The sequence below is a fragment of the Halichoeres trimaculatus genome, unplaced genomic scaffold (assembly GCF_033239565.1).
Source record: "Halichoeres trimaculatus isolate MK-OKI-2021-1 unplaced genomic scaffold, fHalTri1.1 fHalTri1_scaffold_2, whole genome shotgun sequence".
In the NCBI taxonomy this organism is placed as follows: Eukaryota; Metazoa; Chordata; class Actinopteri; order Labriformes; family Labridae; genus Halichoeres; species Halichoeres trimaculatus.
In genome coordinates this window covers 32970072-32994501 of record NW_027437180.1, presented here as the reverse complement: position 1 = coordinate 32994501, position 24430 = coordinate 32970072, and the positions used below count along the sequence as shown (strand labels likewise).

The 24430-nt window shown below is 40.0% G+C and overlaps 1 protein-coding gene across 3 annotated transcripts; it reads right to left on the bottom strand.

The window, feature by feature from the left end:
• Window positions 1-4340: 4340 nt before the first annotated feature.
• Window positions 4341-23927, bottom strand: smarca4b (SWI/SNF related BAF chromatin remodeling complex subunit ATPase 4b). 3 transcript variants are annotated; one of them, XM_074686766.1, is made up of 34 exons: window positions 23802-23927; window positions 23009-23262; window positions 21352-21484; window positions 20193-20744; window positions 20002-20100; window positions 19655-19913; window positions 19412-19538; window positions 18113-18286; window positions 17856-18029; window positions 17553-17726; window positions 17376-17423; window positions 17105-17235; window positions 16669-16729; window positions 16485-16594; window positions 16252-16399; window positions 14720-14883; window positions 14535-14601; window positions 14282-14392; window positions 13922-14164; window positions 13702-13815; window positions 12936-13043; window positions 12754-12840; window positions 12522-12568; window positions 12279-12445; window positions 11217-11380; window positions 10673-10933; window positions 10510-10587; window positions 10167-10385; window positions 9820-10082; window positions 7919-8027; window positions 7740-7841; window positions 7401-7533; window positions 7003-7142; window positions 4341-6854 (listed from the first exon to the last, which is right to left on the bottom strand). In XM_074686766.1, the coding sequence occupies exons 2-34, from the start codon at window positions 23222-23224 to the stop codon at window positions 6819-6821; spliced, it is 5019 nt and encodes a 1672-aa protein (XP_074542867.1). In that variant the 5' UTR covers window positions 23225-23262; window positions 23802-23927; the 3' UTR covers window positions 4341-6818. The 3 variants fall into 3 exon arrangements, with proteins under 3 accessions (XP_074542867.1, XP_074542875.1, XP_074542883.1); XM_074686774.1 differs by having other exon boundaries at window positions 7728-7841; window positions 10706-10933; XM_074686782.1 differs by having other exon boundaries at window positions 10706-10933.
• Between the last annotated feature and the right edge of the window lie 503 nt (window positions 23928-24430).

Genomic DNA, 24430 nt, shown 5'->3' with positions numbered 1-24430 from the left:
TCTGAGTTTGTATGGAGCTGACAGGAGGGAGGTGCCAGAGTAGTGGTGTGATGTTTGAAATTCGACGTGAGCATCTCCGGGGGGCGGAGCCTAAGGGTTGCTACATCAACCGAGAGTTAGTCGTCCTTCCATCACCCCTCCATCCACCCATCTTTCTCTTTGACCAGTCTCTCTCTGCCTGTTTGTGTGTAGGGGGAAGAAATAATGAAAATAAGAGGAAAAATGAAAGTCTGACCCAACGAAGGAAGTGAATTCATATCAAAGATTAAATGATGTCAAACAGTGTCTGAACCAGGAAGAAGTTCTTGGCAGTAGATACAAATAAAAACACATTATAATATTCATAATGTATCTGTGTCAGCTTTATATTCACATCAACCAAGGAGAGAAAAAAAAATCTGTTTTAATATAAACACCAAATGAACATGTACTCCTCTAGTCTGGTGTGGCAGCATGGAATTGTGGGTAAAATTAGAGATAGTAGTGTAAGTTTGTTTTACAAACAGATGCGTCAAGTTCACTGTCGATTTTTGATCTGTAAAAAGAAAAATCTTGTTATCTATAATATCATCTATAAGAAAATCACTGTTGAACTTAATTTGGAATGAAAAAAAATGTTTTTCAATTTAATGGTTGTAATTTATAAAGTTAAATTGTAGTTAAATTTCCAGATATGTTTGGAAGACATTTATCAATAAAGTTTTGAGAAGACACACATTTTATATATTAAGAAAAATTGCATTGTCCAATTTTTTTAATGAGAAGAGACAGAAAATATTTTGTTCCAAATTGTTATGAAAAGTCTCACATAAATGTTGAAAAAGTTTATCATGAGGCCTTAGCAAAGTGAAATGAGTCACAGCCAAATTTTGTGCTATTATTAAAGTTCTCAAAACAAACAAAACAGCGTCAGTAACACTTTAAACTGTATTAAAGGTCTGCCTTTTAGCAGCCAGTCTGACCAAAAGAATTGAATGTTTTGATTGAAACCAGTCTTTCTTGTGCAGAGTCTTTGTATATCTTTCCTTTAAAGGGGAATCCAAATTCATCGGATGAATTTACATTCCTGGATAGAGAACACTGCCCTCTACTTTAATTCTGTGGCATCAAACATTAGCATCAAACTTCAGTGGGAGTATTCAAATGTAAAAACATTAGGTTAATCTGGAAACTTGCATGTGTTCTCCTTTCACAGCACATTTGCAAAACAAAATATCTTATTATGCAAAAGCTCTTGGAGAAGTGGAAACCTGTTCTGTGATATTAGTTTTACTACAGCTCACAGAAACTAAAGTGAGTTACTGGGACAAAGATGTTGAAGTTTTCTGAGGAAGTTATGTCAACTGAGAGCTAGGGCCCAGCTTTTGGATAAAAATCAAACATTTTATTTAGGAAGTGATTCATTTTTTTCAGACTGAGTTTTGGCTATTCGTCCTGCAGGGTAATAACTTTGAGGTGAATCAGATGAAAAACTGTTTCCACGATGGGACACTTTGAGTATTTGTGTGTGTAAGTGTGTAAAACGGAAGAGAAAGAGAAATGGGGGAGGACTTGACTAACTCCCAACAAGCAGGGATTGAGCTGTGGGAGGTATTCCTGGAATGTTGTAATAGCGGCTGGATTACATATTCTACTACACCCACCCATCACTACACACTCTTAACACACCCACTGAAAGTCCATGTGAGTGTGTGTGCATGGCTTCAGCAGAGATCAGTAACTTGTGAGTCATGTGTGAATCATTCACATGCTGGAGTCTGCTTCACCACAGTTTAATGTGTTGATATGAGACATGAGTTGTGATATGCTTTGATCATAAGAGAATTTCATAACAGACGAGGGACGTTTTGACTTTTACTAAGCATGCAGGTGTTGCTGTCTTCCACTCAGGTGTTCTTGAGAGTCGGTGAAGCAGAAAAAATATCAACAATCTGCAAGTAACAGCGACAAATTGTGACAAATTCAAGAATGTTGTTTCTTTTTTCTCCTCATTTATGGCAGTTTGGTCCTTGTAGCACGCCTTCTTTATCTCTGCCTGGAGTTTCCTCCACCACCTTTGAATGTGGGGGTCAATTCTCGCAGGGTCCTGGTCACGGCTGGTCTGGGCAGCTTACCTGGGCTGTTAAGCTGGCAGAGCTGGCCAGGTCAGTCTGACTTTCTCTCTCCACAAACCCCTTTTTGTCTCTTTGCACTCAACACCTCTATTCACAAATCAACTGATTGTTCCCCTCTTTTGTCAATCACAGTGCTTCAACAGAGCTTTTCTTGACCATCAGTCAGACTTATTTCATCCATCATCAGTGAAATGAGTTTAAAGCTATTTTCCATCAGGTTTGGGACAAATAATGAAATTATTCTTTGCGGTAACTACTTTTTAAAACCAGAAATTTAAACAGCTGATCCTACCTGCAAAGCAAAAGGTCTGCAACCTGTGGCTCTGAAGCCTCATGAGGCTCCTTGACTCCTATGTCTTGGCTCCTTGTAGCTTAAAATTTCTTCAATGCAAAAAAAAAGTTTTGTTCTTTTAGATTTTTTCAAAATATTTGCAAAGTTTTTAAATTTCAATTTTGGATTTTTTTTTCAAATAAAAAAAAAATCAATTTTTTTTAAGGTTTTGCAAATTTTAATGTTTTTTCATTTTTGCAAAATTTTTCAAATTAATTAAATTCCATTTTTTTACTTTTGCAAGTTTGTGAAATTTTCTGAAAAAAAAGTTGAACTTTTTGAAACTTTATGAATTTTGCAAATTTATGAAATTTTTGACATAACAGTTCTTAAAAAAAATCAAATATCTGCAAATTTGTTAAAAATTGAAAAAAAAATCACATGCTTTAATTTTTTACAATTTTACAAGCACAAAAAATATTTGTTTAGATAATTATTAAGTAGATTTTTTCTTTGTGTAAAATTTTTATAACATTTTGTCTTTATTGCGGAGATTAAGTTGATTTTGTGGCTCCTGAATGACTTAAATCCAGGTGAGTTGAGGCTAAATGGCTGTTACGATGGTAAAGGTTACAGACCCCTGTGCTAAACGAATGTGAATGCAGTGTGCAACAGGATATGGACCCATAAGTAACACTGGACTTCTTCCGTAAACCCCCCTCTGACAGATGTGTACAGAAGTTTGAACTGCTACAGACATCTGGGGGTTCTTAGAAATCAGGAAACCAACTTCCCTCCTCCCCCTCTCCTCCAAAAGGAGCAAACGCTTTGACCCAAACACAGAGCCCTCTATCTGGGCTGTGTTCAAACCCCCAACATGTGCCAAGTTTCCCAAAGCAGACACTTCACATTTAACATATTCTTCTGCCAACCGGCCTATAACATAAACATAAACATGTGGACAACAGTGAGGTTGTTGATATCATTTGCATAAAGAGTTTCTGTATGTTTTTCTTAGCATGACCTTACTGAGAAGTGTGTAGAGGGGGATGGGGTGGGATAAGGTCACACTGGGCCAAGGCTGGATTTTTAAACCCTCAGAGTGATTCTTCAATCTAATGGTTAAACTTATCCTTAACCTTAAATCAAAATCTTTGATTACAACTGATTTAGTGGATTGTATATTGCATCTTTAAAGTGTTTTGTGCTAAATGAGGCTGGAGGTATAAAAAGGGAGCAGCTGTGTATGAGAACTCCCCCTAGAGGTCAAACGAGGGACTGTATCTCAGATTTCAGGACAAAAATGTGCAGCTGAAGGTTTTGAACTATAAAAGGCTCAGTCAAACTAAAGAGTTTTATTTTTTCACTAGATTAGCACCAGTTTTTAAGATGATTTAGTAAACTTTGCTGAACCAGGATTTAAATGGTCTTTGATTTGAAACAACCAGTTTGGTTTGTAATTGTGTTTAAATCCTGTAAGTGCTGCTTTTATTCTTTTCAGAAAATTTCACATGCAAGATATTTAATCTTTTAGTTTTTTTTTCCCCCCTTTAATCATTTATAATTTTTTGTTTTTGCAATGATTTTAGTTCCTTTTACCTAATGGTGTTTTTTAACCTTTTTGTATTGTTCGAATCTCTTCTGCTTTTTTACGGTTTTAATATCGTCCTCCTCACATGTCTCTACTTTCATTTTTAATTTTAATTTGTAAAGCACTTTTTGATCCTGTTTTGAAAAGTAATACATGAATAAAGTTTAATATTATTAGGTCTAAACTATCGAGAAATGTATTAATAGATTTACTTTCTTATAGGAGTCTCTGGATTGAATATACCTGCTTACTTCCAATGAGAGAATCCACCTTTTTAAGGCTGGAACCAAAAAAAAAGTAACAAAAACCAGAATAACTTTGTTAGCTTAGCACCAAATAAAACAAACAACATAACTAGCTTTCACTGTGATTTATTGTTGTCTTAAGTTTCAGGGACATTTACACAACACAACACAGACAGATCCCGATAAGTCAGCAGGAAAATGTTGATGCTTTGGTTGTTGTTTCTTTGCTCTAGTTGCCTACATTAGTGGAAAAAAGTGCAGTTCTGAACTTGCGAGCTGTACAAACGTGCATCAACATTATAGACTCTATACAGTATATCCAACACCATGCAGCCATGAGGCATTCACAAGCAGAGAGGAGCCACTGTCCCTCTGGTCCTTTGTCTTAAAATCAACAACATAAAAAGTGCCAAAGTACATCAAAATAAAATCCTAAACTTACAACACAACAACTGAAGGAGAAGCGTTTAAAGTTACAGTACTCATCGATCAGTATTCAGTTAGTCTACAATCAACAGGTTGCGTTGCTGATATTGGAAGTGTATCAGGAAAGCAGCAGCACGGTGGAAAAGGTTGTTGTTATGTTGGAATATATTTACAGTATTAGAAAGTGACCTGGACTCAACTCCATGAAACCTCAGTCAAATAAATGTGGAGTGATGCTACAGAGCTTCTGAGAAGTCTGGAGACTGCCCCAACCACAGGAGGTGGGCTTTTCCAACTCAAACACCGAGCTACCGTCACAAATAAATGACACACACTCACACACCTCAGTGACCACTGCATCATGAAAGAGGCTGATTGTTATCACGGGAGGTCAGTGAAGCTTAAGGTGAAACATCAGGTGTGCTTCTCTTTTTGTGAGGAGGGGATTAAAAGTAAGCTAAGGTGGTCGCTCAAAACATTTTCTGTTTACATTCTGCGCTGTTTACTTCCATTTACTACTTTCTAAAGACCGATACTCTGAGGTTAGCTCAGGACAAGTTTTACTCAACAAATACATCCTTCCTTTGACATTTAATGTGTCAAACTCCAGCTTAATCAGATTGTCTTTGACAACACTTACTCATAAGTTAACATTTTTATACACATTTTAAAGCTATGATACAGCATATAAGTGTTGAAAACATTTTAATGTGATTGTAAGTACACAAAATTATTAATAAGGGGATTTAAAAAAAAAATTCAGCTCAGGAATTAAACCCAAAAGAAGAGCTGATATCCGCATGTTTCTGTTATAGACTCAAGGCTGAAACGAAATCGCTGAGGTTAACCACAGCACGCTGATATTCAAAAACCATCACAACCTTTGGCGTGGTATTGATTTGAAAAGAAAAAATGACAAATTCAGCTTAAAAAAATGGTCAGATAGTATCAGTCTGTCAACAGCTGCTTTGAAGTCCTTTGTAATATTCAGGTCCCCTCCTCACTCTGCTGTAATATCAATAAACAGATTTCTAAACACCTGGCTGTGGCTGAGTGATACATCCAGTCAAGACCAGGTGACGATGTATACTTTACTAATTACCTCTTGTCCAATCAGATCACTTGTTTGGAATCAATTATGAAACTGTTTACAAGTCTCATGTGTGGTCACCATCATTGGAAGATAGAGCATAAATAACTGTTGTTTTAATAATCTACAGTAAATAAGATTTATCTTTTAAAGTCCAACTGTAAAACCTCTGTGTTAACGAAATTATGGGATGTTACTTACAGAAACTTACATTCAATTTCAGGTTATATTCATAAATAATAAACATGAAGACTTGAAGTGTAGTCTTACTCAAGTAAATGAAGCAGTTAGAGTCACACATATGGCGGCTTTGGAGCGTTCGCACTATATTTTCTTCTTAGAGAAAACTCCACAGAATAAGTTGTAGAAACTTAACAGCACAGTCATCTCTGAAGTCAACAAAAACATAAGCTTATTTTACATAAAAGGAGAAAAAATCTCTTCCCTTATCTTTAAAAATCTTTAACATCTCGGCACCTACAAACGAAAACTTTACCCTATGGTGAGAGTCCTCCAGTCTCATACTTTTAACCTCATTTGCTGCTCTTTAAAAAATAATTGTACTTCAGTGAAAAATTCTCCATCATAACTTTTACTTGGACAAACACTTATCAAAGAGTTATTTTCTTCATTTTCTTCAATAAAGTGTCTCTAAGTTGATTCAGTCTTTGGCAGAAGTTTTTGTGTTCAGTCGCCAACGTCCTAACCATTTCAATTCCCTGTCTTTATACACTGTCTTATTCATTCCAGTGTAACCATAAAACACTGGTTAAAAACTTGCAGATGGGCGAAACTTTTAGAATGTATCAAATCTCTCCTTGGATCAGGACGAGGAATTAGAGCTGATTTGATTTCTGAAATCTAGACTGAGTCTTTTCAGCAACTGGTTGAAAAAATTGATTCAAACGAACAAAATTTGATCTACTTGTGACTTTACCCTGTATGAGTTTCTAACAGATGTCTGTTCATGGTCCCTTTTTGTCTTTTTAGCCCTGTAACATTTGACTGAGGGTGGATGGAGTTGAAAAGGGTGTTTTTTATTTACTTCTTTGCTTCTTTCCCTCCCACCTGACAGCACAGTTCAGGACTCCTCGTCTGTGGCACTGGGGGAACGCTCCTGGGAAAGAACCAAAAGAGAAAACCAAAAGTTGTCCAGAATATCTTGTTATCTACATCTAGATTAAAAGTTATTCTGTACTATAAAACCTCTTCCAAGTTTTTGAATCCCACATTTTAATTCAGTTGCTTTAAAATTTGTGATGTACCTCTTCCTGCTCGTCCTCCGAGTCGTCATCACTGACCACAGGTTTGGCTCTGGTTCGTCCCATTCGTCTGCTGCGTCCTTTCCCTCGATCCCCTCCTTTATCCTTCCTTCCCAGACGAATCTTAACTTTAACTGAGCGAGCTGTACACAACCACACAAACACATGAAAAGACACACAAGTAAAACATCAGTGTGGTTATTAAAAATCCGTCACTTCAAAGGCATACAAAACAGCCTAAATGTTTTATATTAAGCAAAAGAGTGGAATGTGAAAAATGGTCAAAACTACAAATTGAAGGTCATTATAAAAAGTAACATGAATAAAATTTTGTTTAATTTGGTTCAAATTTCCCTTTTTGACAATAAAGTGAGAGTGCACAAATATGATTGACTGCTTACACTCAGACTCTGATCCTTCATCCAGCTCCTCTTCCTCCTCCTCACTGTCCTCCCCCTCACTTTCCTCCTCCTTTTCAATCTTCTGCCTCAAACTTGTAAACACCGACTGGAGAACGATGGAGTCTTCATAAATCTGCTCGTGTAAGACAAAAACAGCCGAAACCCAAAGTTTATCAAATCAAGTTGTTTGTGACGGAGACAACAACTGTATGAATCAATAAACTTCATTAGCTAGCTCTGAAAGAGTTTTTTTCATCCACATACTGTATATATTTTTGAATCTGGAAAAAGTATGTTGTATGTTATACAAACTGTTGTTCTGTTCACATTTGGTCTCACCAGTGACCCCTCCAGGTTAAAGGTCTGAGCGTTTTGGAAGAGCAGCATGACGTCTCTCTCCAGGTCACCCAGACTGCGGTAGCGATGCCCCCGGATTCTCTCCTAAAGAAAACACCCAACGTGAAAAAATCTTTGTAAAAAGAGAAATGTGCAGTCCTTTGCTGCAGCGACCAGTTCACCTTGATCTTCCTGAAGTCCACAGGCTTGCGGATCAGCTCGTAGTACTCTGGCAGCTCCTTTCGAGACGGCAGCTGGATGAAGACCTCGCTCAGCTGTCGCCCACTGGTGCTGCAAGACATGACATCATCAAAAAGAGACAAGTCCTGTGTTGGCAGCAAGAAGCTTCACGATTCAAACCCTTACATGATGGTTAATATTATTTCATAATCACTTACTCTGCGGGTATAAATATGCTTTATGTAGAAATGTGTACCGTAGGCAAAAAAAAAAATTCTGTTAATTTTACTGATGTTAAAATAAAAACAAAGGACTATGCATCATAAAGTGGGGGTATTGTGCTTTCTTTTTAAGACTTTCTAGGGGCTTGTTGAGGCCAGAGCTCAAGGCCTGTCCCTTGAACGTGACATGAACTGGTTAGGAGCTCCTTATGTGATGATCTCATCCTTTCAGCAAGTCTGATGATCTTGTGCCATTTTTTGAACGGATCATTTTGAGTGGACAGATTCAGGGATTTTTTTAACATAAGAAAATGCAGATGCTTCAAAATCTGCAGACCTTTTGTATCAACAATCAGCATGATTACTTTATATCCATCTTTAAAGGGGCTGTGAGGAGTTTGAAGGTGATCTTGAAAAAGTCTCCCTTTTAGAATATGCCTGATCGTAATCGACCCTTTGACATGAGATTATCAGCGCACATATTGCTGCTTACAGGTTATTTTAAATTGCTACTTCTTAGCTTCCAGTTCGGGTCGTCCAGGACCGGATTGATCTACAGCACGTCTAGGTCTCTATGACAACATCACGCCGGCTGACAAGGTTTAGTAGTGAGAAGAGATAAAACACAGATATTTGTGTTTTTCTCTGCTGAAAACGATTTCTGTGACTAATTTTGTAGTGATGGTGAACACTGGAGCCTAACTGTTAGACAGAAAAAGGACAGAAGAGCAGAAGAAAGACAAACGGGAGAGTAATATAACACAGGGGCTAAGCTGTTTGTGATAATGTTCATTCCACCCACAGTCAGCAGTTATTCTGCAGTGGTCTGTTCAAACTTGAGCGTCTATCAATAAAATGAAGAGTGAGGTTACATTAGCTCTGCTTGGTAGATGACTGGCAGGACAAAGCTAACCAGGATTTACTAACATTACACATTACAGACATGTCTTAGAGCACCGGGATTCAGCTAAGCTAAATACAAACGGCTACTAAACTTCTTACAAACTTCTTACAAACTGACTTTTTGTCACATAAGCCTACAAATTTGTCAGGTCACTGGGCTGCTGATAGCGCTACATATAGCTTGATGTCACGTTTCAAACCATATTACCTCAACTCGGCGCGTTGTATCCAGTAAAAAGTTGTCTTGAACGAAGAAAATCTGTTTTGATCTGATCTCAATTTAATTCCAATACAAAAACACACCTCACAAAAAATAATTTACGACACTTCGCGTGAGACTCCAGGCCAGCATGTGGCGAGGAAGTGCAATTACAAAAGATTTTCCTCATAACATCTCCAATGTTTCCATCCAAAATGCAGTTGGTGCTAACATAATATGCCCATGACTCATTGGGGAATCAAAACAGAACATTATAGTCATGTTTAAACAATTATGAGCTTGTTATTTCCTCAGCAGTAACACCAGGATTTTAAGCCATTTGTGTTTACAAAAGTAGGAATTTCCCAGATTAAATGAATAATTTCTGATTTATGGGTAATAGTGGCAAAGTCTGCAGTTACAGTATAAAACAAAAAATCTTGTGATGTTTAACATGACCTCTCTTCAGATTTTAAAATAGTCTGTGGTTTAAAACGATGGTGCATTTTAATCGCCGTGGTACCTCAGAAAGGTCTAGAACAGGGTAGGGACACAATGTGCTTCATCTTCATTCTGTTACCTGTCTTTGTACTTTATGACAGCATCCACTATCTTCCTCATCTTCTTTGTGAGGGCTGGGGGGTTGGGAGAAAGCTTCTCAGCAGGCGGCCGTCCCCTCTTCCTCTGCCTTTTCCCGTCATCATCTTTGTCCCCTCGTCCTCGACCTCCCAGGGAAGAGGAAGGACCAGGAAGGTCCAGGTCACGGTCCCGCTTCCTCTTACGGGTCGTCTTTTTGTGGCGCACCTCCTCCTCTACCTCCTCCAGCGTGCCCTCCTCTATTGCCTGCAAAGACAGAGAAAGTGAGCGTAAAATAAGGTGATTTCAATCGCATAGAAAGAACCCATAACTCTGTCGACATGAACCCACCTTGAGCCACTGTTTCTCTGTCAGGGAATCGCTGTAGTCAACCTCTTTTCTCTGCCGGGATCCTCGTCCAAACATTTTCTCCTCCTCCTCCTCGCAGGTCAAACGTTCAACCTCAGCGTCATCCTTCATGATCCAGGTGGGCAGCTCATCCTCTTCCATCAGACGAGGTTTTCTCCTTGGGTTTCGGGCCTCCTCTCTGCGTCGGTCCAGGTCCATACGCTGGTGAAGACATGAGACAAAAAAGAGGAGAAAGAAAAATACAAAGGAAGAGGTTTTTTGTGGAGTTAATGCTTCAGATGAGATAAATAAAGAGCTGGAATTCATCTTTAAATCAAACACTGACCATAAACTGATCAAACTCCTCCTCGCTCCTGGCGATCATCTGGTTTACCGTCTCATCGTCTGGCACCTCGTCCTCCTCCTGAATACAGCAGACACACATTGGCAAGCAGAGCTTAAGAAGCACACTCTCTGAAATTGTGTGTGTCGCAGGTGCACGCACACACATTCATGCGTAGACACACTTCCTGACCCCAGACCTCGTCTTGCTCCTCATGCTCCAGGATGGCCTGCAGGAAGGCCCTGCGCTCATGGCTGGAGGACTTTTGATCGAACATGCCGGCCTGGATGACCTTCTGGTCAACATTCAGTTTGTACTTAGCAGCAGCCAAAATTTTCTCCTCCACGCTGTTGACGGTGCACAAACGAAGCACGCGCACCTCGTTCTGCTGACCGATACGATGAGCTCGGTCCTGAGCTTGCAGGTCCTGGAGGAAGATAATGAGGAAAGGGAGAAATCATTATTATATAAACTCTACAGATACTACTCTGAGGAATAAGAAATATAAACATGGAGGCTGCTATCACTACATTAGCATCTTTACTCTTCTATTGAGCGGGACAAGAAATAGCCACAAAGTAGTCTCCCCAATTATTTCATCTCTGATTGATTGTTCCTTAAGGGTGTTAAGGTTGTGAACATCATCTGTTCCTAAACTGATCCAAACTATGATGACATCTTTTGTTAAAGAGAATAAACTTTCATCAAACCTGATGGGGATTCCAGTCAGAGTCAAATATAACTACAGTGTCAGCGGACTGCAGGTTGAGGCCGAGGCCTCCAGCTCTCGTGCTCAGGAGGAAGATAAAATACTCAGACCCTGGGTCGTTGAACGTCTTCAGTAACATTCCTCTGTCCTCAGCCTTCGTAGTGCCTGGCATGATGGAGAGGAAACAGTGAACACAAAGCAAGTGAGATGAAAGAAAAAACCTTTCAGGTGAGCATGAACTATGTGATTCAGAATAAGGGTGAACTCACAGTCTGTACCTAACCTAAGCACAGTTAAAGTCTAGCACTGGGAAGCACAGTTAAGTCCCACAGCTGTTTTTAACAGATTTTTGGGTGAGGAATCCAAAACTGATCTTAGTTTTTCTCTATGACGTCAAGTCTTTGAACTATAGGATCCCTGTTTTCTTTAAAATTTGAAAAATACTTGACTTAACAGATATGTGCTTGTTTTATTAAAATCTTCAAATATTCATACAATGAAATAATAAAGAATCAGACATGACTGCAATGTTTATTTAACACTAGTATGTTTTTTTCAAAGGATGTGGCCACTGGAGGAGCTACAGGAGCAGACATGATCTGGAACGAATGAAATATAGTATATTTAGGTATATTTACCCATGTAAATAAAATACTAAGATGGAATAGTTACAAGCTTTGAAAAAGAAAAAAAATCAGCATAAAACAAAATAAAAATTACAATGGTTTGCCCATGGTTACAAGGTTAAGAGAAAAGCCAGCAGAAATCCTACTATGCTAGCTTGCTGTTAGCAGATATTGATAGTACTGACCTATTGGGAGCTGCACACACCTCTCTCACTGTCTCACTTATGACTGCACAAACAAGTAACCATGTAGCTGTAGATGGCTCTAATTGTAATCAGCTGACAAGTCTTACTACAGCTAATCAGAGGAATTTTGCTTATCTGGAGGCACAATGTCATAACATATGTACAGAAAATACCCAAAGAAGCATGTGAGTGGAGGCCACTGAGCATAGTGTGAGTGCAGCCTAGAAAATAAGTCTCCAAATTCTGCCTCACCATCCAGACGCAGATACTTGAAGTTGCGATAAGCAAAGTAATCCTCCATGATGGTCATGAGAGATGTCATCTGACAGAAGAGCAGCACTTTGTGGTTTGTGGCTCTCAGCTTGGGAAGGATTCGATCCAACACCTCAAACTTTCCTGACGCCCGGTACAGGTCTGGACTGATGGAAAGGCAGAGGGATCAGGTTACACAGGTTAAAATGTGTGTGAGTGTGTGAATGTTTTTGTGACACTTACCCTTGAACAATCCCACCAGAGAATCCTAAATGTTCAGAGAATGACTCCTGGAAAAGCAAATCAAAAGTTGCTTCAGGATTCAGCTCATTTTCGAGTTTGTAAAGCTACTTTTTTTCTATTTTTTTTTTTTAGAAATTGAAGTCTGGTGAAAGTAAAGGAAGAATTCTATCCTGGTCCTCTTTTCCCACAAATCTCCAACATAGTTATCAAACTAAGTCAGCGTTATTGTTACCTCTATTTGTTGGAACATATAAGGGTGGTTGCAGATCTTCCTCAGCTGCATGATGGTGTTCATCAGCGTCTTTGTGCCTCCTTTACCCTGGAAGACAACATGAGGCAAACATATTCATGCATTTAGAGGAGTTTTAATTGTTTAATCAGAAAACACAAAGTTCAAACTGTTTACGTCCTCACCTTCTTGTCTTTCTCTGATCCATCAGTGAGCAGGACGCCTTTAGCCTGCATGTGTCTGTACAGCACTCTCTGAAGAGATGACATGTCACACTTGATGACATATTCCACCTGAGGGAGAACAGAGACAGACTGAATGAATGATAGAAGAGGAGAAAAGACAAGTAAGAACATCGTAGGCATGATTTACCAAACATCAGTATAGCTTTTATATAATATTTAGTATATATTTAAAATTTGAGCTTATATTATATAATATTTAAGCTTATATCTCATGAGCTGTTGTATGCAAAATCAACTGGAGGAAAACATGTCCTCTTCTGATCAACTGAACCTCATTGCAAAAAAACACCTCATTTGCAAACACTGCCCTGTGCAGTTACAGTGAAACAGTTGCCACTGTAACATCACTTCAATGTTTATAAATGTTGTTATACTCAAATTTTTCAGTGATCAAAACAACAATTCCACCTTTGGACAGCCTGAGAAAAACATATCAGCACGTACAGTCTGTTGAAGTTAATCTTAAATTATATCCTGCACATACAGGATGTGCCAAAACGCACAAAATAAAAAAATCCATTATCTTTAGGAAGCACACCAGAAATAAACTATAAAGTTTGTGTCACATCTGTCATGAACTGAATCCTAAAAATAAAAGCGAGGACATCCCCTCTCCATCGCCGTATCCTGTTTCAGTGAGTTCTTCTCTGAATGTGGAAGTGTTTGGTCGAGTGTGTGTGTGAGTGTCAAAAGAAGTGAGTCATGCCTTCTCTGGAAGCTGTGCCTCCACTTCCTTCTTCAATCTACGCAACAGGAAGGGCCGAAGCACTTTATGGAGACGCCGGATAATCAAAATGGTCTCCTCCTCGTTTAAGTCCACCTGGCACAAAAACAAACAGACACTCAGGAAGTTATTTAGAAGGAGCACACTTAGCCTCCTGCCTGTTGTCCTCTCTTATATGAAAAGAAGCCGCAGCTTCCTCCACCTTCTCTCCAGTCATGGCGAAAGGAGCGTTGAACCACTGCTCGAAGGTGCTGCAGCTCTTGAAGATGGTGGGCAGGAGGAAGTTTAGCAGCGCCCAGAGCTCAGGCAGTTTGTTCTGCAGCGGTGTTCCTGTCAGAAGGACCCGCCGTGGTGCCAGGTAGTGGGTGTTCAAGACCTGGGTGAGCTTACAGTGATGGTTCTTCATACGGTGGCCCTCGTCCACGATCATGTACTTCCAGCGGATCTAGAAAGTAGAGGAGACATGGAAAGGGAGTCGTCAGGTTCTGAACTTTCAGATGGGTTAAGATTGGTTTGGGGGGATTCTGGATCTGTCTGTGTTTGCTTTTGCATCTCATCTCACCTTGGCCAGCACTTGTTTATCTTTGATGATGTACTCATAAGTAGTGAGTAAAACATTAAACTTTCCACTGCGCAGCTGGGGGACAAAGGCTCTTCTGGCAGCAGGAGACCCCTGGTAGAGAAATGTTCAAATGGTAAATATATATTCAAACAAAAATAAGAAAAACAAGGTGAATTATCTTAAATTTAACGAAGCAAATGTAAATAAAAAAGAGTAAATAAACAAACTCAGGTTAAAGATAGTATAATCTCACCTTATAGGACACTTTCACGACCGTGGGTGCCCACTTATCAAACTCATACACCCAGTTAGACAGAGTCCTTTCAATGATAGAAAACTCAGTCATCATGAAGTTTATTGGTTTATATTCTAATGACTCCTCCAGTAAGTGAGGATTAAAGAAAATAAATGTTTGATTTACTAAAAAGTTTATCTTACGAGAGCGGTACAATGATGAGGTAGGGTCCATTGAGACGTTTGTGCTCCATGAGGTACGTGATGAGGGCAATCGTCTGGATGGTTTTTCCCAGACCCATCTCATCCGCCAGGATCCCGTTCAGGTTGTTGTTGTAGAGAGAAACCAGCCACTCCAGACCTTTAATCTAAACAACGAAAAGTAAAAGTTGCCCAACATCATGAAACAGTTGAGTATCTTTGTACACACCAGCAAAAACTGAAATCTAGGCAGGTGTTAATGTCTTACTTTTAGTAGCTACTGTCTAATTAGACTCATTACGAGCTACATTCATCTGAAAAGTCCAGAAAAATGCCTCATTTTGAGAAATCAAAAGACAAAAAAGATGCTGGGACTGCTTGTCAAGTTTCTTGTAATAAAAATAATGTAACCATATTCTGATGTGTGCATTGATGATAAATAAAGCTCTCTTTGTTGAAACTACAAATAAATTATTTACAGAGTCTTGCACTTCATAATTCTTAGATATAGTAAACTTAAAAAAATTCAGAAATATTTCATCAAGCAACTGTATTTTAAAAAATGTTTAGATCAAGAGAAGAAATAAATAATTTAAGGGGGTTTTGTTGTCTTTAAATAGGTTAAGTGAGACCTAATGTTAAATACAGATGAGTTTAATTTTTGGAGTTAAATTATGGAACAGACTTAGTGATGACTTGAAATTGTGTGAATCACTGTTAAATTTAAAAGTGTACAAAATTATACAATGAACAAGACTATATGTAAAATGTTTAAAATAATATTACAGAGTAAATCTTGTTATTACTTTTTTTTTCCATATTTGTGTCACTGATATATTGGGTTATTTCATGGATTGTACAGGATAGGCAAAAATAAGCCTCTGCTTCAGCCTACTCCTTTTCGGTAACAGAGTTTGTTAACTTTTGTTTTTTGTGGGAAAAAAAACAAATAAATTATTCAAATAAAAAATCCATAACTTATTCTATAATATTAAATAGAAATAACTTAGTCCTTTCCAACAAAAAAGGATATAAAAATGTCTTTATTATTATCCCTTTTCTATTTTGAAATTAATTACATTTTTATTTTTCTACATCATTTTAAAAAATATTTTCATTTTTCTTTTTTCCTTTTTAGATCTTTAATCAATTTATTTATTCTATCTTTTAATTTTCATTTTGAAAAAGATAATTTATTGTCAAAATATGTTAAAAAGATATGTTTTTTATTATCAAAAAAATATATATATTTTGTTAAGACCTTTTGTAATATTTGAAAAAGTACACAATATTAAAGCACAGTTTTCTTACCCTCATGGCAACTTTATTTTACTTTGACAGGCAATTCATTCTCTGTTTTTGACTTTTAAAATCTAAAAATAAAATATGAACTTTTCTAGTGAATGTTGCTTAAATTTAGTCTAATAAGACCATTTTTACTTAAAATCAGACAGAAACCCATGCTTTGTTTTCAGTTTTTGCAGTGTATGGTCAAATAGAGGACATCAGGTGATTGATAGGTTGTTCTTGTTTACCTGATACTGTTTGAGTTGTCCATTTATCAACAAACTGGACTGTTTCTCCACCTTCTCTGTGACAGCGTGAGCCACAGAATAATACGACTGAAGGCCACGGGCGAACGCTGCACCACTGTATTCGTCATCCACATCTTGTTTGGCGTTTCTGCAGAAAAAAAGATGGCAGATCTTCAGTAACAGCATGAAGTTAACTTTAAGTTAAAAGTGTAGTGCTCCATGTCGGTACTCACTCGATGATGTGTCGGACATCCACTTCTGACACGTCCTCACAGTCAGGGTCTGTTATCTTCTTCTTCTCGTCCACCAGAGCAGACGACGGCTGAGGCTCCTCCTCTTCCTCCTGTCAGAGAGATCGTCAGTGATCCAAGCTGAGTATAAGAAGCTAGCTTCAAACATGTCTCTTTAACAACCCACCTCTTCTTCCTCCTCCTCTTCCTCGCTGTCTTCACTGTCCGAGCGGGGAGCGACTTCATAACTGTGGAAATGTTGAAACATGGAAATTTTACAAGGGTGCTTTCTGGAAAAAAAATGTCCAGGTAAAGTCATGGTTTGTCTCTTTGTATTCACACATGCAGCCCAGCTTGAAAACTTTTGGAAAGTTTGGAGGAGTTTGGTGCATGTGTGAATACAGCCTATGACTGAACTGCCATAAATCTTTATGATGAGCTTCCATGGAGTGAAACAAGACATGCCCACATTGGAGTCTACAGCAGTTGAAATACCAAATTGGACTCAAAAAAATTACTTTCTTCTTGTACTTGAATTTCAGCATTTCCTTAAAAAAAAAAAAAAACCTTGAGACTGATCTACAACTTTGCTATCCACTTTATTCGTTCTCAGTCGTCCTCACCCAGGATTCATCTCCAGCCAGGTCTCCAGCTGACCCGCTTTAGGAGCGTCCAGTCCCGTCAGGATGTTCCCACTGTCCACGTGAATGACCTTCACAGGCAGGTCACTCATTTGACTCGTCTCATCCAGTGGCTGCAAGAATAGAAACGAATCATCTTTTTGACTTAAATGACTCAAAGAAAAGAGGAAAAGCTTCAAACATTAGTGATAAAGCTGCTGCTTTCATGTTTTCCAGGGACATTTTTCTCTTGACTTTATTTCCATTTGCTCACCTCTCCGTCTGGGCCCATAGCTGGAGCCTGATTCTCAGCATTTTCTAACTGCAAAACAAGAAAAAGATGACTAATCCCAGCAGACAAAAGTCATCAGCTATCAGAAACAAAAACCATCTGTGCTGTCGCTGAGTTTATGAATCAATGAAAATGATCATCACTACTTGTCTTCCATACCTTCTTCTTTTTCTTCTTCTTCTTCTTTTTCTCCTTGAGCGCCTGTGCTGCTTTGTGAGCTCGGACCAGCTCAGTGAGGTTTGCCACATACTCGTCTGTTTGCTGTAACAGGTACGCCAGACGCTTATCCTTCTTCTGGTCGATCAGTTTACGATAGCCCTCCTCATCCTCGGCCTGAGAGGACACAGACACACACACACACACATTGTGTCATTGCAGGGTGCGGCAGGGTTTGTATACTGAGTGTAACGAGCACGCTATGAGATCTGTGTCTGCTGTGTGTATTTATGTTTTTATTCTTGCCATCAGCCTCCTCATCCTCTCTTTCTCGATGCGCTCATTCTCTTTCTTCTGCTCGCGCTCAGTGTTGGCGTGATACGTGGCCACAGCTTTGGTCAGTTTCTGCATTTTGCCGGTGATGGAGCGGTGGTACTCTTTGAAGTCTTTGGCGTGCTGCAGGATGCTGTTGAGGTACTCCTACAATAAAAAAACCAACAACAAGTCTAGGTGAAGTACGGCATTTTTCACAGGTGATATCCCAACTCTTATCCTTCTTCTACCTGATGTTTCTGCCGGCGTTTCCGCTCCTGCTCGATTTTCTGCTGTTTCTCCAGTTTCTCTGTGATGCGAGCCTCTCGCAAGGACTGACGCTTGCTTCGCTTGTAGGCTTTGGCATCAAGGGCGGTCTCTAGTGCTGTGTCACGACGCATACACACGACCACTTCTTGACGCAGCTGTAGATATACCACACATAGAAAGACTCTCAAACATTCACTCAACTTTGAAACTTTTAAAGGGGACATATCATGCGTGTTTCTCCTTTTCACTATGCCAGACTAGGATGCCTGTAAAGCATTTCTGCCCTCAGTACAAGTCATTTAGTTCCTTCATTTCCCCACAATAGCGTTCTCAATATCCTCAGTTTAGGCCATTCTGAAGATCTTGTTGAAACGCTCTGTTTCGAGAATGACCTCCAGTAACCTCGCAACGTCACAAGCCTTTGTGCTCTGATTGGTCACTTCTATCAGAGGGGCGGAGGGGGTAGAGCCAGGGGGCGGTTTTTGCAGCATGGCAGTATTTACAAAATCGCCATATTGGATGGGGAAGACCAAGCGAGTTTGCTGTTTGCCAAAACTTCACCGTAAGGCATTGATAGCACTAATAAAATGGCAGAGTGTAGGATACGTCCTTTTGTATTGGACCCCGAGTCAGACCCGGACGGTTCTGCAGCTCAGGAGTAAGAAAATCCACCTCGACACAGATCATCTCAGGACGCTTCAGTGTGGTTAGTCAAACCGGTACTGTAACATGTATAGTTTATACCTGGGAATATAGGCAGACTTCACCAATAAACTATTTCTATAACAAGGCTCCATCCTGCTCCTTCACTTTTCTCTGTCTGTTTTATCCATCATGCTGAAAGTGTAGTCTAAAGATCGCCTCTACCATCAGTTCGTCACTATGTTAGCACTCAGTCAAGTTAGCCAGAGCTGGTAGGGAGCTGTATCTATACTCGGCTCTTGGTGGGTGTATCCCTCGGTGGCAGTTGAGTGACTAACTGACATCACAGAAGAGGAGCTGCTTTATCAGATTACTCCAATAAAAAGAAAGGATCCTCGTGTCGTCACGAAGGTCGAAATCTAGCGGCCAAATGGCAATGACCTATTTTCAGAGGTATCACATCTCGTTCTAGGATATCAGAAAAAATACAATATCTCATTTTTTGAAAATTCAGGGGGTGAAAGGTCCTGTTTTCGACTTTATTATTTTATATGTAAGTATTAAATCACAGATCAGCATGATATGTCCCCTTTAAGATGTAATAGTGAGAATAAGGAGCTTAATTTATTCTCAGCTACCTGTCTCTGGAAGTTGAGCAGTCGCAGGGCTTTGAGCTCTATGGTAGCTTTGGTACGTAAATCACCAGCCAGAGAGCCTGGCAGGTTCTCCAGTTCAGCAATACGATGAGTTATACGAGCCTGTAACCTGATCAAGAAAACAGATTTTGTAACTTTTCTTTATGAATGGAGCACATATGAAAGAAAGGATTATTCACGAAGAAAACATCCTTAGTATTCACTCACTGAGGTGCCCTTTCTTACCTGTACTCCCTTTCCTGCAGGATCTCCACTGGATCCAGGCCGCAGGGTTTCTGAATGGGAGTGATCCGGTTGTGCTTGGCGTGATAAGGCATCATGGGAGTAGGCTGTGCCGGCTGGCCCGGGGACTGAGTCTGTGGAGGCATCACTGGGGAGGCAGCAGGCGGGACTGATGGAGGGGCTGGAGAGGGCCGTCCAGTGGGCTGAGGGGGGATCAGCTTTTGGGGAGCGTTGGAGGGGGCTGCTGCGTTCACCATGGGACCTGAGGGAAGAGCCGGGACAAGACAGAACTGAGACCAAGCTAATGCTAGTGGTGTTGGAGACGTCACAAGATGAAGCAGAAAAAGAACCTTCAGGCCAGGACTTGGGAGGTCCATTTGGGTTTGGACCTTGCATCCCAGCTGGTGTACCTGATGGTCCTGGAGGGGGCATGTTGGGACCCATCATTCCTGCAGAAACAGAGAAGTAAAGCGTCTCATCAGTCCAATGGCTCATCGACAGCACAGGTCATCAGACTGTAAAGTGCTCTGTAAATGCCCACCATGAGCTCGACTGTAGCCTGAGCCCATTGGTCCAGGCCCTGGCCCAGGTCCTGCTGGTCCACCACCCGGCCCACCTCCACCTAAAGGAACCAGGCTGGGGATCGGCTGCTGCTGCATCCCAGGCATCGGCCTCTTCCCCTGGACTGCCATCTGGAGGTGATCCGGCAGAGGCTGACCCCGCGCTAACATTTTATACGCCATGATCTGAGCTCTGAGCTGGTGTAGCTGGTTCTGGTTGAAGGGAGTAGGGCCACCGGGGCCACCAGGAACAGTCGGGCCCCCTGATTCAATCCCAGATCCAAGACTGGGGACACTGGGGCCAAGACTGGGGCCAGGACTGGGGCCGGGGCCAGAGCTGCCTGGAGGGCCGGGCCTGTTATTTGGGCCAAGAGTGTGCTGGTCTCCACTGGGGACTTCTAAAGCTGTGGAGGCAGAGCCGGGACCACCAGAGGAGGATGAGGAGGAGGAGGAAGGCATGAGGGGACCGGAGGGAGGGCCGTTTGAAGGGACGGGGCTGGAGTGGTCAGAGCCACCTAAAGGAGAGTGGTAACCTAGGAGACAAACAGAAATATAGAAGTAAAGCTACAGGAATAAAACAAAACAAAAACCTCTGTAAATCCTATTTCCTATGATTTTGGATTGTGTTGTTTTTCCGTTTTGATGTGAAGGGTGTGCTGGATTTTTCTTTGGGCATTAGTTGGATCATATCATCTCCAAACAAAGCCAGGCTGTCTGAGACCTGTCTGTAAACTAGTTAAGCTCACAAGCTGCTGTTTGAAATTTCATGTGCACCACAAAGACATGAGAGTTGATCTCCCACAATGTCAAAACCTCGGTAAGTCTGAGGCATTTGAAAATACACAATCAGTGATTCACTGACAAAACTCAATCCAAACTGTTACATCACAGTTTGACAGAAAATAAAAATCTAACCAAAACATAAAGTTGCTTTTAGTTCTCATTTGAAATCAAATATTTTGATACTAACAGCAACTCCCTAAAAACTTTCAGTTCCTCAATTTCTCTAAATTGATTTCATAAGTTACAACAGCAGAGACACTCCCAATGAACCCTCCACAGGATTGTGTTACAAAACCTCCCTTACACAATCCTGGAGAGGATGAAATAACCCAAGACGTGGATTTGTAGGGTGCCTACCTTGTGAGTGCTGGTCTAGAGGACTGGGTGGGGGGCCCATCCCACTGTGCCCACCCTGTCTCATAGACAGTCCCTTCATCTGACTGAAGCGGCTTTCCTCAGTCAGGCTCTTCTCATGCATGCTCTCCATGGGCTGAGGGGAATGGAAACGACGTTTAATCAGACACTGAGGCAAAATGATCAGTTTGATGCAGCTTTAAACTAAAACATTCAGCCAAGTGGCTAAAAACATGCACCCTCATATAATATGTTGTAATTGAATAAATACACATATGACAGATAGGATAAATAGCTGTGTGTGGTTCTGCTTGGGGTTTCAGCTAATAACAAGAAACTCTGTCCAACTGGTGTCAGGAGCATGTTATGAGACTCATATATGAAATTAATACACCTTCTTTTTCAAATACTGTTAAAAAGGGCATAAAAATGACTTTCATTTAGTCATTTGTTCTGTACATCTGACAAGCAAATCCTGCTTGGACTGGTTTTAGGTTTTTCAGTTGAATTAATCTTCAGATTGGTGCATAAAAGTCTAAACACCACCCCTCTTTAACTTCTTAATAGGGATGCACGATGTTGGATTTTTGCCGATATCCGATATGCCGAAAACCTCTTTTGGCCAATACTGATAATCACAAGTTTGTTTGTTTTTTTCACTGTAAAGAATTGAATTGAATTGGTTTTTATTTCGGTCATGTCGACACACATATACAACATCACACATTGTCAATAGATGATCACATTGTACATGTCCGAAAGGGAAGACGGGAGAAGCAGAGCTTATCTAGTCCCGTCCCCGTTTACTCAATATTTAGTCTCCTCTTTTTCACATTTCATCAGAGTAATATAAATTTTGATTCCATTTACAGAACTTTGCGTAATTATTTATTGTCTTTTAGTGTCCATAGTTGATTTGATGTCCAATTCTATTTTTCTTTTTTTTTTTTTTTTCTTTATTTTGCGTGAGGCATTGTCCTATTAGTGTCCATAGTTGATCTTTAATGTCCAATTTTGTTGTCATGTAAGGCATTGTCTTTTTGTGAAGAAAGCTAAGTCTATCCTGTACTGGAATTTATATGTTACTCTTATTGTGACAGTCTTATTTGTTTAAGAAACACACATAAAACAAGACAAAAAACATTTGATTTTACCATAAATAATAAATGTATTATTTTTTCAAACTCAAGACATTCAGTATTGAAATACAGAAAAATAATTTCTTTGGATCACATGAACTTTAAATGTACAATGCATTTTTAAACATAACCAAGTTGCATTTGATTATTTTAGAGCTACTGTAACAACCTGGTGACAGACACAGAGCTCTGCAGTGCAAATAAATGAAGTGCTACAATTTATTGAAGGAGTTTATTTTTCAGATGGAAAATAATAATAATCCTAACTGAAAAGCACCTTATCGGCTGTGCCTATCGACAGAAATTTTCATATCTGCCGATACCTATAAACGTGTTTTTAAGCTTTTATCAGCCGATACCGATATTGTGCCGATAATTTCGTGCATCCCTTCTTCTTAAAATGCAAATATGAAACTAAATGCATTAAAACTCAAATAACAAGTCACTGCAAACACTATTATGTGAAGAACTGAAATAAAAACAGAGTTGGTGTGTTTCAAAGTGAGGTTGCATGCTCTTACTTTGTGCAGAGGATGCATGCTGTCCTGGCCATAACCAGAGGGTCCAGGCTGTGGGTGTCCAGAGGGGGGAGGGCCAGGGCTGGGGCCCATCATGCTGTGAGAAGAGCCTGGAGAGGGCCCAGGGCTGGGGCCAAGCATCGCCCCCGGAGAGGGACCAGGACCAGGGGAAGGACCTGGACGAGGTGTGCCTCCCATGGGGGGGTCTGGTGTGGACATCGCCCTGGATCACCTGCTCTTGCCTGAGCAGCAGGGACCTGATGGAGAGAAGGTAGGAGGGTGTGAGAGAAGAGATGATGATGTTTGCAAATATGCAGTATGCAAAGGTCATAAGGGGTGATTAATTCACAGGTTTGGGCAGACAACACTAAAAAATAAAAATACCTAAATACTGCAAGTGCACAATGTTCAACTTCTCTATTCAGGTTATTTAATGTGTAGGATTAATCTTTGCAGAATAGGGGTGAATTCTGTCAAACGCCCCCAGATGAGAACTCCCCGTGCTGCACCAAATCACCCGCTCGGCGCATATGCAATAAGAGCACTGCATGAGAACAGAGACAGGGGAAATTCCGTAAATTATGCACATGAGCCCCATGCTGCTGAGAATTTCTCCTGTCAGTCCATGAAAGGGTGTCTCGTTAAACATAAAAAAGGGGAATGGCGGACTGTGCTTGTGAGACTGACCTACCCGCATCAACAGGACAGGCGGTTCTGCGTGGATCTCTACGCTCCCGAGTTTGCTTTTGAGGGAGATTAAAGAACACACAGCAGTTGTCGCAATTAGTCTACTCACCCTCTTTGAAATCTGCCTTCAAGCGTTGATTTGTTTCACCGACGTGGCTCGAGCGCCCCCTCCACCGCTTCTATGACCGAATGTCTAGTCACGGCTGTCCGGCAGCGCGCATGCGTGCGCAGCGACAACAGGGCCCGAGTCACAGGGAATAACTTAACATTAATAAGTGCTTTGGATCATCATTGACGTATTTGGGGGGTTTTGTCAGAAACATAAGAAAATATATGAATCAAGTGTAAAGCTTCTATCACGCACACCAAAAGAAAAGGGTCTTCGCGTTATATTTAAAATACAATTTGAAGAAAACACGTTTATATTTTCTACCAAAATTATTTAGAATATAAAAAACACGAAATATTTACATAATTTCACCAATAATTCCACCTTTTCACACCTCGTTTAGTGTATTTTTACTGTTAATATATTATATTTATTATTATTATTATTATTATTATTATTATTATTATTATATTTTTATTTTCTGAACCATGGAAGCTTGAATAAATACTTGCTAAAAAAAAATAATAATAATCGAAAGAGAAATTCAAGAATAAGTCCAGTTTTTTGGTCGGCATGTTTTAGTATGCCAAAAATGCCATAATCTATTGTTCTTGCACACAACAAAGATG

What these genes read in the sequence shown, in the direction of transcription:
- smarca4b (XM_074686766.1), bottom strand. Translation starts at nt 23,224, where the DNA reads ATGTCCACACCAGACCCCCCCATGGGAGGCACACCTCGTCCAGGTCCT. An exon ending in TCCCAAGTCCTGGCCTGAAG is followed by an intron (nt 19,914 to 20,001) that starts GTTCTTTTTCTG and finishes CTCTTCCCTCAG; the next exon opens with GTCCCATGGTGAACGCAGCA. An exon ending in CGGAGGACGAGCAGGAAGAG is followed by an intron (nt 6,855 to 7,002) that starts GTACATCACAAA and finishes GTTCTTTCCCAG; the next exon opens with GAGCGTTCCCCCAGTGCCAC.